Source organism: Dasypus novemcinctus, chromosome 27 (assembly GCF_030445035.2).
Source record: "Dasypus novemcinctus isolate mDasNov1 chromosome 27, mDasNov1.1.hap2, whole genome shotgun sequence".
NCBI classification, from domain to species: Eukaryota; Metazoa; Chordata; class Mammalia; order Cingulata; family Dasypodidae; genus Dasypus; species Dasypus novemcinctus.
Window position 1 is genome coordinate 53667684 of NC_080699.1, and position 14513 is coordinate 53682196.

The following is a 14513-nucleotide window of genomic DNA, read 5'->3' on the forward strand; positions in this document are numbered from 1 at the left end:
TTTTTTTTTATTGACTTTGTAATAATATTACATTAAAAATATATATGTGAGGTCCCATTCAACCCTACCCCCCTGCCCCCCTCTCTCCCCCCCAACAACACTCGTTCCCATCATCATGACATATCCATTGGATTTGGTAAGTACATCTTTGGGCACCTCTGCACCTCATAGACAATGGTTCACATCATGGCCCATACTCTCCTCCATTCCATCCAGTGGGCCCTGTGAGGATTTACAATGTCCGGTGATTACCTGTGAAGCACCATCCAGGGCAGCTCCATGTCCCAAAGACGCCTCCACCTCTCATCTCTTCCTGCCTTTCCCCATACCCATCGTCCACCATGTCCACTTTTCCCAATCCAATGCCACCTCTTCTATGTGGACATTGGATTGGTTGTGTCCATTGCACCTCTATGTCAAGAGGAGGCTCAGATTCCACATGGATGCTGGATGCAATCCTCCCATTTTCAGTTGTAATCACTCTAGGCTCCATGGTGTGGTGGTTGTCCTTCTTCAACTCCATCTTAGCTGAGTGTGGTAAGTCCAATAGATCAGATTGTAGGTGCTAGAGTCTGTTGAGGCTCAGGACCTGGCTATCACATTGTCAGTCCAGAGATTCAAATCCCCTAAATATATCTTAAACCCCAACATTAACTGCACCTCCAGCACATTAAGCATGAAAGTCTTATGAAGGGAGATCCCATCTGAGTCCAGATTCATCACACATAAACACCATTTCCAAAGAGGGGCCATCTGCCCTGGTAGTTAACCCCATCGGCCATGACCATAACTCCCATGGGTCTCTTTAGCCCTCAAAGGAACCAATATCTGGGGGTTGTATCTGCTTTATCTGTCTCTCTGACTCTGCTCAGTTGTGCATGAGGGCAATCCTGCTGCCAGCCTCCAGGCTCTTTTTTAGAAACTCGTAGCCATATAAACTCTTTTCTCCTTTCCATTTCCCCCTTACTTTAGGTCAAACAGCATTTTAAAGTCATGGTATTTTATGTAGACATGGATATTCTGCTGATCCGCATTGAACCTTCCGTATAAGGTCATTTTCCAGTTGCATCATCAGTTGGTAGTTGATAGTAGTCCCTCGTTGCCAGGGAGGCTCATCCCCGGGTGTCATGTCCCACGCTGGGGGGAAGGCATTGCATTTACATGCTGAGTTTGGCTTCGAGACTGGCCACATTTGAGTAACATGAAGGCTGACAGGAGGAAATTCCCAGGCACAATGTTGCTCTAGGCCTTGTTCTTATTTTAGGTTTATCAGCTCACAAGCATAGTCATTAGCATCAGGGCCTAACTTGCTCAACTGCCCCAATGCCCTGGGAGCCACCCTTTCTCTCGAGGGATACAGTTCCCTCTATTGGATGGCATTAGTCCTCCCCAGGATGTGGGTCCACCCCCACTCTCACTACTTGGGTTTCTACCCCATGGTGTCACCCACTCTGGCAGAATGAGCATTTAGACATTCCCCAGGAGCCCGTCCTGCATCAGACCCTCCCCTCCGAGCATTCTAAACAGGTAACCCTCTTTATTATATTTTGATATGATTTTCTCGGCATTTTACTCTCCACCAACACCTGACCCTCTCCTGTGTTCGTATGCTACCCCTCCCTCCCCCCACTTTTGGGCAACATTACCCATCCGTCCCTCCCCAGCCACCCTCAAACCCGCAAAGCCCCAACTAAAGGCAACCCCATGCCCCCCTTTTATCTCTCCTTTGTGTTCATACTTACCACCATCTCGTCTTAAATTCCACCCCTGCCGACATCGGCTCATATCCTTCCTCCACCCTCCGATTTCCTGTAAGCCTATCGTTCAGTCTCTTGCTATCTAGGGCAGCTTGTTTATTTCATATCATTGAGGTCATGTAGTATTTGTCCTTCAATGTCTGGGTTGCTTCACTCAACATAAGGTTCTCAAGATTCATCCATGTTATCACATGTGTTTGTAGTGTGTTTGTTCTTACAGCCGAGTAGTATTCCATTGTGTGTATATACCACATTTTATTGATCCACTCATCTGTTGATGGGCATTTGGGTTGATTCCAACTTTTGGCAATAGTGAACAATGCTGCTATGAACATTGGTGTACATATATCAGTTTGTGTCCTTCTAACAATGTTTCAATGCTTAAAATAATTAATAAAAATCTAGAGAGACAAAGGATAAAATAAGCAATAATGTTGCTGAATTCAGGACTGACATCAGCTGATGGCTTTTTTTTTTTAAGGTTTTTAAAGTAACATTTATTTTTTTTCAAACTTTTAATTGTGCAATATAGAAAACTGAAAAGCACAAGAAGCAAAGAACACAAAAGTCATTCAGAATCACAAGCAGTTTAGTTTGACATACCTTTTTTTCCCCATACTTTTTGGCTGCTATGCATTATAATGCTATAAAACAGGGTGTGCAATTTTTTCATGGACATATGTTTTCATTTATAAAGGGTATAAACCAGGGAGTTTATTGCTGGATGAAATGGTAACCCAATGTTTAAATTTTGAGGAGCTCCAGAATTTTCCAAATGCAGCTGCATCATTTGTAATTCTTACCATGAGTGTATTAGAGTTTCAATTTCTTCACATACCTTTCAACACTTGAAAGATAATAAACTGTCTTTTTATTTTAATCATCCTTGTAGTGTGAAGCATTATTATTGTGTTTTTTTATTTTTTACCTTTTTATTAGAGAATTGTGAGCTTACAAAACAATCACACATAATGTGCAAAATTCCCATACATCACCTCTTTTTTGTTTCTTTTTACATATTCATACTGTATTTACTGAAACTGATGTACAGATATTGAGACAATAGCCTTCAAACAAGGTAACATTTGGATTTACATTGTGGTTTATATTTTAGACTATACAATTTTCTAAATTTTTAGTTATCTTATGTTTTACATTATGATTTACATTTTAGCCTATCAACCCCTATACATTTTTTATATAATTTAACATGTCTTATATCCATCCTTGCATAATCTTGTGGAACACTTCTATTGCCCACACACTTACATCTATTCAATACCTCTTCCATTTATTCAATACCTCTTTCCCCCTCCCCTTAGGGCCCACAGTGACAGTCAATCTTCATTGCTTGAAGGGCCATGTTCAGAGATACTTGCAACAGTGTTGAGGACTTGACATGCTCAACTGCCCTAATGCACTGGGAGCCACCATTTCTCTTGAGAGATACAATTCCCTCTATTTGAGAACATCACCTCTTCATCAACACCTTACATTGTTATGGAATATTTATTATAGTTTTTTTTTAAGATTTATTTATTTATTTATTTCTCTCCCCTTCCCCCCCCCACCCAAGGTGTCTGTTCTCTGTGTCTATTTGCTGCAACTTTTTGTCTGCTTCTATTGTTGTCAGCAACACAGGAATCTGTGTTTCTTTTTGTTGCATCATCTTATTGTGTCAGCTCTCTGTGTGTGCAGGACCATTCCTGGGCAGGCTGGAATTTCTTTCGCACTGGGCGGCTCTCCTTACAGGGCGCACTCATTGCGCATGGGGCTCCCCTACGCAAGGACACCCCTGCATGGCAGGGCACTCCTTGCGTGCATCAGCACTGCACATGGGCCAGCTCCACACCGGTCAAGGAGGCCCGGGGTTTGAACTGCAGACCTCCCATGTGGTAGACGGATGCCCTAATCACTGGGCCAAGTTCGCCCCCCTATTATAGATTTTTAAATAACTTGGTCAGACTACTACAACTAACTGTGGTCCATAGAGTAAAATTGGTATTTTCTTTTTTTTTTTTTTTTTTTTTTTTTTAATTTTTTTATTTTTTATTGACTTTGTAATAATATTACATTAAAAATATATATGTGAGGTCCCATTCAACCCCACCCCCCCACCCCCCCTCTCCCCCCCCCCAACAACACTCGTTCCCATCATCATGACACATCCATTGGATTTGGTAAGTACATCTTTGGGCACCTCTGCACCTCATATACATTGGTTCACATCATGTCCCATACTCTCCTCTATTCCATCATGTAGGCCCTGTGAGGATTTACAATGTCCGGTGATTACCTCTGAAGCACCATCCAGGGCAGCTCCATGTCCCGAAGATGCCTCCACCTCTCATCTCTTCCTGCCTTTCCCCATACCCTTTGTCCATTATGTCCACTTTTCCCAATCCAATGCCACCTCTTCTATGTGGACACTGGATTGGTTGTGTCCATTGCACCTTTATGTCAAGAGGAGGCTCAGATTCCACCTGGATGCTGGATGCAATCCTCCCATTTTCAGTTGTAATCACTCTAGGCTCCATGGTGTGGTGGTTGTCCTTCTTCACCTCCATCTTAGCTGAGTGTGGTAAGTCCAATAAATCAGATTGTAGGTGCTGGAGTCTGTTGAGGCTCAGGATCTGGCTATCACATTGTCAGTCCAGAGATTCAAATCCCCTAAATATATCTTAAACCCCAACATTAACTGCACCTCCAGCACATTAGCATGAAAGTCTTATGAAGGGAGATCCCATCTGAGTCCAGATTCATCACACATAAACACCATTTCCAAAGAGGGGCCATCTGCCCTGGTAGTTAACCCCATCAGCCATGACCATAACTCCCATGGGTCTCTTTAGCCCTCAAAGGAACCAATATCTGGGGGTTGTATCTGCTTTATCTGTCTCTCTGACTCTGCTCAGTTGTGCATGAGGGCAAACCTTCTGCCAGCCTCCAGACTCTTTTTTAGAAACTCGTAGCCATATAAACTCATTTCTCCTTTCCATTTCCCCCTTACTTTAGGTCAAACAGCATTTTAAAGTCATGGTATTTTATGTAGACATGGATATTCTGCTGATCCGCATTGAACCTTCCGTATAAGGTCATTTTCCAGTTGCATCATCAGTTGGTAGTTGATAGTGGTCCCTCGTTGCCAGGGAGGCTCATCCCCGGGTGTCATGTCCCACGCTGGGGGGAAGGCATTGCATTTACATGCTGAGTTTGGCTTCGAGACTGGCCACATTTGAGTAACATGAAGGCTGACAGAAGGAAATTCCCAGGCACAAAGTTGCTCTAGGCCTTGTTATTATTTTGGGTTTATCAGCTCACAAGCATAGTCATTAGTATCAGGGGCTCACTGTTGAACCCTCACTCCCTCCCGGTCCCCACCACTGTACCTGGGAGACTGTCGCTGCTCCCCTAGGGACCACGACAGAGCACCACTGGCCGGGAACCCAGTACCCCCCCTACTGTGGTTTTTAATTGTTGCCACTATGAGTATATCCAAACATTACCATGCACCCTGGACATATGTTCTGTACAGCTCCCTGTCAGTCATATATCATCTGTCATTGGTATCCCATACCAGTATCCCTCCATTGCCATTGTTGAAACACTCTGTGATCCAGAACTCCCCGAAATTCGAAGCCCAATATAATGTCATGGTCCCTTACTAGGGAATGGCATATAGCGATGAGTTTAAAGGATAGATAAAGAACTTGGATAAAGTTAGATAAAGAACTTAGATAAAGAATGTTGACTTGAAAAAATTCCACATCCTATTTTTTTCTTTTTTTTTTTCCCCCCCCCCCCCCTAATTATTCAGCTTTTCTTCACAGGAGTCCTAGACCACAGCAATGTATATATATAATATACAGCACTCCCACATATCCACCAGAAAACCTTTTCCCTTCCACAGTGATACTCTTACGCCCTATTCATATCATATTTACTTAAAGTGATGTACAGAGTCTGAGACATTAGCTTTCTAACAAGGTGACATCTGTATTTACATTATGGTGCATACTTTAGGATACACAGTTCTTTACATTTTTAGTTATCCTATGTTTTACATTATGGTTTACATTATCAGTCCGTCATCTCCTATATGTTATGGTGTAATATTACATGTTTTATATCCATCCTTGTGTACTCTCAAGAAACTCCTCTCTTACCCCCCATTTACTTTGGTTCCACACATTTAACGTCCATTTTCCCTTCCACCTTAGTGCCCTCAGTGATAGCCAACCTCCGTTTCCTGAGGAGCCACTTCCAGAGATAGATGGAATAGTGTTCAGGGCCTAACTTGCTCAACTGCCCCAATGCCCTGGGAGCCACCCTTTCTCTCGAGGGATACAGTTCCCTCTATTGGATGGCATTAGTCCTCCCCAGGATGTGGGTCCACCCCCACTCTCACTACTTGGGTTTCTACCCCATGGTGTCACCCACTCTGGCAGAATGAGCATTTAGACATTCCCCAGGAGCCCGTCCTGCATCAGACCCTCCCCTCCGAGCATTCTAAACAGGTAACCCTCTTTATTATATTTTGATATGATTTTCTCGGCATTTTACTCTCCACCAACACCTGACCCTCTCCTGTGTTCGTATGCTACCCCTCCCTCCCCCCACTTTTGGGCAACATTACCCATCCGTCCCTCCCCAGCCACCCTCAAACCCGCAAAGCCCCAACTAAAGGCAACCCCATGCCCCCCTTTTATCTCTCCTTTGTGTTCATACTTACCACCATCTCGTCTTAAATTCCACCCCTGCCGACATCGGCTCATATCCTTCCTCCACCCTCCGATTTCCTGTAAGCCTATCGTTCAGTCTCTTGCTATCTAGGGCAGCTTGTTTATTTCATATCATTGAGGTCATGTAGTATTTGTCCTTCAATGTCTGGGTTGCTTCACTCAACATAAGGTTCTCAAGATTCATCCATGTTATCACATGTGTTTGTAGTGTGTTTGTTCTTACAGCCGAGTAGTATTCCATTGTGTGTATATACCACATTTTATTGATCCACTCATCTGTTGATGGGCATTTGGGTTGATTCCAACTTTTGGCAATAGTGAACAATGCTGCTATGAACATTGGTGTACATATATCAGTTTGTGTCCTTCTAACAATGTTTCAATGCTTAAAATAATTAATAAAAATCTAGAGAGACAAAGGATAAAATAAGCAATAATGTTGCTGAATTCAGGACTGACATCAGCTGATGGCTTTTTTTTTTTAAGGTTTTTAAAGTAACATTTATTTTTTTTCAAACTTTTAATTGTGCAATATAGAAAACTGAAAAGCACAAGAAGCAAAGAACACAAAAGTCATTCAGAATCACAAGCAGTTTAGTTTGACATACCTTTTTTTCCCCATACTTTTTGGCTGCTATGCATTATAATGCTATAAAACAGGGTGTGCAATTTTTTCATGGACATATGTTTTCATTTATAAAGGGTATAAACCAGGGAGTTTATTGCTGGATGAAATGGTAACCCAATGTTTAAATTTTGAGGAGCTCCAGAATTTTCCAAATGCAGCTGCATCATTTGTAATTCTTACCATGAGTGTATTAGAGTTTCAATTTCTTCACATACCTTTCAACACTTGAAAGATAATAAACTGTCTTTTTATTTTAATCATCCTTGTAGTGTGAAGCATTATTATTGTGTTTTTTTATTTTTTACCTTTTTATTAGAGAATTGTGAGCTTACAAAACAATCACACATAATGTGCAAAATTCCCATACATCACCTCTTTTTTGTTTCTTTTTACATATTCATACTGTATTTACTGAAACTGATGTACAGATATTGAGACAATAGCCTTCAAACAAGGTAACATTTGGATTTACATTGTGGTTTATATTTTAGACTATACAATTTTCTAAATTTTTAGTTATCTTATGTTTTACATTATGATTTACATTTTAGCCTATCAACCCCTATACATTTTTTATATAATTTAACATGTCTTATATCCATCCTTGCATAATCTTGTGGAACACTTCTATTGCCCACACACTTACATCTATTCAATACCTCTTCCATTTATTCAATACCTCTTTCCCCCTCCCCTTAGGGCCCACAGTGACAGTCAATCTTCATTGCTTGAAGGGCCATGTTCAGAGATACTTGCAACAGTGTTGAGGACTTGACATGCTCAACTGCCCTAATGCACTGGGAGCCACCATTTCTCTTGAGAGATACAATTCCCTCTATTTGAGAACATCACCTCTTCATCAACACCTTACATTGTTATGGAATATTTATTATAGTTTTTTTTTAAGATTTATTTATTTATTTATTTCTCTCCCCTTCCCCCCCCCACCCAAGGTGTCTGTTCTCTGTGTCTATTTGCTGCAACTTTTTGTCTGCTTCTATTGTTGTCAGCAACACAGGAATCTGTGTTTCTTTTTGTTGCATCATCTTATTGTGTCAGCTCTCTGTGTGTGCAGGACCATTCCTGGGCAGGCTGGAATTTCTTTCGCACTGGGCGGCTCTCCTTACAGGGCGCACTCATTGCGCATGGGGCTCCCCTACGCAAGGACACCCCTGCATGGCAGGGCACTCCTTGCGTGCATCAGCACTGCACATGGGCCAGCTCCACACCGGTCAAGGAGGCCCGGGGTTTGAACTGCAGACCTCCCATGTGGTAGACGGATGCCCTAATCACTGGGCCAAGTTCGCCCCCCTATTATAGATTTTTAAATAACTTGGTCAGACTACTACAACTAACTGTGGTCCATAGAGTAAAATTGGTATTTTCTATATACTCTTATTATTAATACTATGTATTAGTATTGTACAAATGTTATAGTACATGAGAAAACACTCTCATATTTTTACTGTTAACCATGCTCCATCTTTCACCACATGATTCAGTTCAAAGTGTTTTATGTCCCTTGCCTTGTACATTCTATCCAAAGTAGCTCTCACTTTCACCACAGAGTTGTGTAGTAATCACTCCAGTAAACCTTTAAATGTGTTCCATAGTCCACAAGTGTCCATTAACTAATGAATGAATAAACAAAATGGGATATATATGTACAATGAATACCATGCTGTTGTAAGAAGAGAAGAAATTTGGACACATATGATAACATGGGTGAAACTTGAGGACATTATGTTAAGTGAAATAAGCCAGACACAAAAGGAAAAATATTAGGTGGTGTCACTAATATGAACTAAATATGAAGAATAAACACATGGAATTTGGAATCTAAAATATAGGTTACTAGGAGATAGGATGAGGGCTGGGAATGTGTACTGATGCTTAATGTATGTAGAAAGTTCAATTAGCTTGACTATAGAAGAGTGTAAATGGATAGAGCTGATGGTAACACATTATAGTGAGTAGAACCAGCAGGGCTGGTTCACTGTGGGCATGATCAGCATTTCCTTGATGGCTATGACTTTGATAATCTCTTTATGTATATTTTGACTCCTTGTGAATCTGCTTTGGAAATGTATGTGTTCTAAATTGAGTTGTTTGGCAATTTAATATTTGAATTGTAGGAATTCTTCATATGTTCTAAATGCAATAACTTGTCAGACATGATTAGCAAACATTTCCTCTGACTATAATGGTTGTCTTAACACTATTTTGATGACAGCCTTTGAAATACATGCACAAAAATTTAATTTGTTATGAAGTCAATTTATCTTTTTCTCTTTTGCATGTTTTTAAATTACATTGGAGATTTGGCCTAACCCAAAGATACATTCCTACAATTTCTTCTGAGAAATATATTGTTTTCCCCTGACATTTAGCAATAGTGCCCACTTCAAATTATTTTTTGTATGTCATGAAAAGAAGGGATCTGGATATACATTTGTCCCAGAAATATTTGTTGAAAATACTATATCCCCAATTGAATTTCCTTAGCAATCTGGTCAAAAAGAAATTGAGGAGTGAGTGCATCTTATAATCTCTCCTGCAAAGAAGCAGCTGAGTAGGGTTGGAGTCCTGCCGGACCAGGCTATTACAGTGCTTGCATGGCAGGAGGTGTCTGTATGTCGATTTGGTTGGACAGTGACAGAGGAGGTTCTTGTAAGAGGCAGAATTTTGGGTCTCTTTCACGGAGGTCAGGATTGTGCATGGGACACTTACCCTGGGGCTGGAAGCCTGGAAGTGGCAATTCCTGGAGGCTTTGCTGTGCTGGGGAGTTCCCAAGCCCTGAGTGAGCTGTTTCAGGGGCTTGCAGGGTAGGAGGTGTCTGGAAGTCAATTTGGTAAGACAATGACTGAGGAGATTCTTGAGAGAGGTGGATTTTGTGTTTCTGACTTGGAGGTCAAAGTTCTGTGCAGAGCCCCTCCCCCTAGGGCTGGTGGCCGGGCCATGGTGATCCCTGGGATCTTTATTTTGTGCAGTATTCCCAAACCCTGAGCAGGCTCTTTCAGGGGCTTGCAGGGCAGGAGATTGTCTGGATGTCAATTTGATGAGACAGTGACAGAAGAGATTCTTGCAAGAGGTGGAACTTTCAGTTTCTGAGATGGAGGTCAGAAGTTCTAGGAGGAACCCTTCCCCCTAGGGCTGGCAGCCTACCGGCAGCAGTTCCTGAACTCTTTGTAGTTCAGCAGTGCCCCCAGCAGGTGGTTTTCAGGGGCTTGCAGGGCAGGAGGTGTCTGGATGTCAATTTGGTGAAACAGTGACAGAAGAGATACTTGTGAGAGGTGGAATTTTGGGTTTCTGACATGGAGGTCAGAGTTTGCGGGCGGAACCCCTCCCCCTATGGCTGGCACACAGCTGCAGGATGTGAAGGCTGTGTTGCGCTGTGGTGCTCCCAGGCCTCCTGTTAACCGGAAGTGTGGTTCCCAGGTCTGTGAGCCCTAAACCCTGGTGACCTACACTCCAGAGACTCACACACCCTGAGTCTGCAATATCACAGACTTCCCATCCCTAAATCCACTGCACCCTGAGGTCCATCAGAGGTCCTTGATTATCCTAGCTCTTGGCATTTGTGCTTCTTTTTTCTTTTTTCTTTGTCTTGGTTGCTAATATTTCATTATCTCCTGGTCTTTTCTCTATTTTATCCTACAAGGTCCTTTTTCATTTATTTAGTTTTTTTTTCCTTTTCCTTTTCCTTTTCTTGCTTGTTTCCCTCCCTTTTCTTTGCCCACCCTCTTTTTTTCTTCCTTTTTTTTTCTTTTCTCTCTTTTCCTTCTTATTTTATTTTATTTTATTTATATAATAGGTGCTGCAGGGACCACTTCACATTTGCTGTGTTTCCTCATCCTCCATTTCCTCTTTTCTGTGTGAATTGATTTTGGCCATCTACACTATCCTCTTTCCCCCACATCTTGCTATCCTCCATCATCTACTGTCTCTCTTACATTCCACCTCCCTTTCTATGGCCCCCAAATTGTCTGACACTTAATTTCTAATACCTTTGTTCTGTTTTCTGTCTTTTATCCACTCTTGATATTATTGTCATTCTTTTCTCTTTCCCTCCCTCATGAAAACACTAGCTTTTTAAGTCATACTATATTCCTCCCCATATTCAGTAGACTCTCTCATTATAGGTACTCTACTTACTGCTATAACTCTATGCAACTTAGATGAGTCTAATATCCATTCTCCCAGATCTCACATTGTTGCTCTGTTAAAATTTATTACCAATACTACTTTACACATTTTCTTTTTTCACTCATTTTGCTTTCCCTGGCCCTAATATTTTCCTACAAAGTGAACTTAGCCAGCAACAAGAAAATAGAGTAAGAGAAAAAAGTGACAAAGAGAAGACATAATACTTATGCAAGAACAACCAGTAATTAATCCCCAAGACTAGACAAAGAAGCTAAGGAACTGATTAAACCCGTCAAGATAAAATGATGACCAGACAGCAACAAAAAACTACAAACCAAACCAATAATCAGGAAAACATGGCTGAATACAATGAACAAACTAAAAACCAGGAAGGGGAGCAGAACATCGAACGAGTAATTAAAGATCTCAAAACATATATTTAGAGACCAACTTAATGAAGTAAAGGAAGAGATTAACAATATGAAGAAAACACTCAGAGAGGAAATTGCAGACATACACAAAAAGATAACAGATATGATGGGGATAAACACCACAGTTCAAGAAATAAAAAATACACTCAGCAAATAGCAGGAGATTAGAAGAGGCAGAGGAGAGAATTAGCAATGTGGAAGATAGTACATCTGAAATCAAACAGATAGTAGAACCAATCAATAAAAAGAGAGAAAAAATACACCTAGAACTTAGGGACCTGAAAGACAATGCAAAACACACAAATATACATATTATAGGCATCCCAGAAGCAGAAGAGAAGGGAAAGGGGACAGATGGGATGTTGGAGGAAATAATGGCTGAAAACTTCCCAAATCTACTGAGAGAGACAGATGTACATGTCCAGGAAGCACAATGCACCCCAAACATGATAAATCCCAACAGGCCCACCCCAAGACATGTACTTGTCAAATTATCCAATGCTCAAGACAAAGAGAAAATTCTAAAAGCAGCAAGAGAAAAGAAAACCATCATATACAAGGGAGGCTCCATAAGATTAAGTGCTGATATCTCATCTGAAACCATGGAGGCAAGAAGGCAGTGTTATGATATAGTAAAGGTACTAAAAGAAAAAAATTTCCAACCAAGAATACTCTACCCAGCTAAACTAGCACTCAAAGATGATGGAGAGTTCAAAATATTCACAGATAAACAGAAATTAAGAGTATGCCAACAAGAACACTGCCCTTTAAGAAATACTAAAGGGAGTTCTGCAAGAAGAAAGGAAAAAACAGGAGAGGCAGAGTTGGAGGAGAGTGTAAGAGCAACAAAAAAGACAAAAAGAGAAGGAAAAAAGCAAACAAAATATGACAAATACAAGTCCAATCAAAATATGGCTAACATAAATAATTCCTTGAAAGTAATAACACTGAATGTCAATGGATTAAACTCACCTGTCGAAAGATTCGGACTGGAAGATTGGATAAGAAAATATGAACCATCTATATGCTGTCTACAAGAAACACATCTTAGACCCAGGGACTCATGGAGGTTGAAAATGAATGGTGGGAAAACAATCTTACAAGCAAATAATAACCAAAAAAAGACAGGAGTAGTTATATTAATAGCAGACAAAATAGATTTTATATGCAAAACAATTGTGAGAGACAAATAAGGATGCTACATATTAGTGAAAGGGACAATCTCTCAAGAAGAATGAACAATCATAAATATTTATGCTCCTAACAAGGGCACCTCCAAATATGTAAGGCAAACACTGGAAAAACTAAGTAAAAGAATAGATGCCTCTACAATTATAGTGGGAGATTTTAATACATCACTATCAACTTTGGACAGAACATCTCAAAAGACAATCAATAAAGAAACAAAATAGTTGAACAGTATATTAGAGGAGCTGGATCTAATAGACATATACAGATCATTACACATGAATACAGCAGGACATACATTTTTCTCAAGTGCACATGGATCATTCTCCAAGATAGACCATATGCTAGGCCACAAAGAAAGGCTCAATGAATTCAGAAAGATCAAAATCATACAAAATAATATCTCTGACCACAGTGGAGTGAAGCTGAAAATCTGCAAGGGCCAGAGGGCCAGATTTCACACCAAGATGTGAAAATTAAACAGCACACTCTTAGAAAAACAGTGGGTCAAAGAGGAAATCTCAAAAGAAATTAATAACTACCTTGAAACTAATGAAAATGATAACACAACATACCAATACTTCTGGGATGCAGCAAAAGCAGTACTGAGAGGGAAATTTATAGCCATAAATTCCTACATCCAAAAAGAAGAGCGGAACCGCCATCTTGCAGTAATTTGCCAAAATGACAAACACAAAGGGAAAGAGGAGAGGGACCCGCTATATGTTTTCTAGGCCTTTTAGAAAACATGGAGTTGTTCCTTTGGCCACATATATGCGAATCTACAAGAAAGGTGATATCGTAGACATAAAGGGAATGGGCACTGTTCAAAAAGGAATGCCCCACAAATGTTATCATGGCAAAACGGGAAGAGTCTACAATGTTACCCAGCATGCTGTTGGTATAGTGGTAAACAAACAGGTTAAGGGCAAGATTCTTGCCAAGAGAATTAATGTACTCATTGAGCATATTAAGCACTCTAAGAGCCGAGATAGCTTCCTAAAACGTGTGAAGGAAAATGATCAAAAAAAGAAGGAAGCTAAAGAGAAAGGTGCCTGGGTCCAACTGAAACGCCAGCCTGCTCCACCCAGGGAAGCACACTTTGTGAGAACTAATGGAAAAGAGCCTGAGCTACTGGAACCTATTCCCTATGAATTCATGGCATAAGTGATGTTAAAAAAATAAATAATAAAAGATTTGTGGATTGTAAAAAAAAAAAAAAAAAAAAACAAAAAGAAGAAAGAGCAAAAATTGAAGAACTAACTGCACATTTGGAGGAATTAGTAAAAAAACAACAAAGTAACCCCACAAGAAGAAGAAAGAAAGAAAGAACAAAGATAAGAGCAGAACTAAATGGAATAGAAAATAAGAAAGCACTTGAAAAGGTAAACAAAACCAAGAGCTGGTTCTTTGAGAAGATCAATAAAATTGACAAACTCTTAGTGAGACTAACAAAGAAAAAAAGAGAGAAGATGCAAATACACAAAATAAGAAATGAGAAAGGTGATATCACCACTGACCCCACAGAAATAAAGACTATCATAAGAGAATACTTTGAAAAAATATATTCGTACAAAAATGACAATTCAGAGGAAATGGACAAATTCCTAGAAACACATAA

At 40.4% G+C, this 14513-nt stretch overlaps 1 protein-coding gene across 1 annotated transcript; it reads left to right on the forward strand.

Moving 5' to 3' along the window:
• The first annotated feature begins 13551 nt into the window (after positions 1-13551).
• Positions 13552-14134, forward strand: LOC101444394 (large ribosomal subunit protein eL21-like). The gene has a single exon (XM_058289494.2). It carries the CDS (start codon positions 13577-13579, stop codon positions 14057-14059), a length of 483 nt encoding a protein of 160 aa, XP_058145477.1. The 5' UTR covers positions 13552-13576; the 3' UTR covers positions 14060-14134.
• The last annotated feature ends 379 nt before the right edge of the window (positions 14135-14513 follow it).

Excerpts from the sequence above, each read along its gene's own strand:
- LOC101444394 (XM_058289494.2), top strand. The coding sequence starts at position 13,577 with ATGACAAACACAAAGGGAAAGAGGAGAGGGACCCGCTATATGTTTTCT.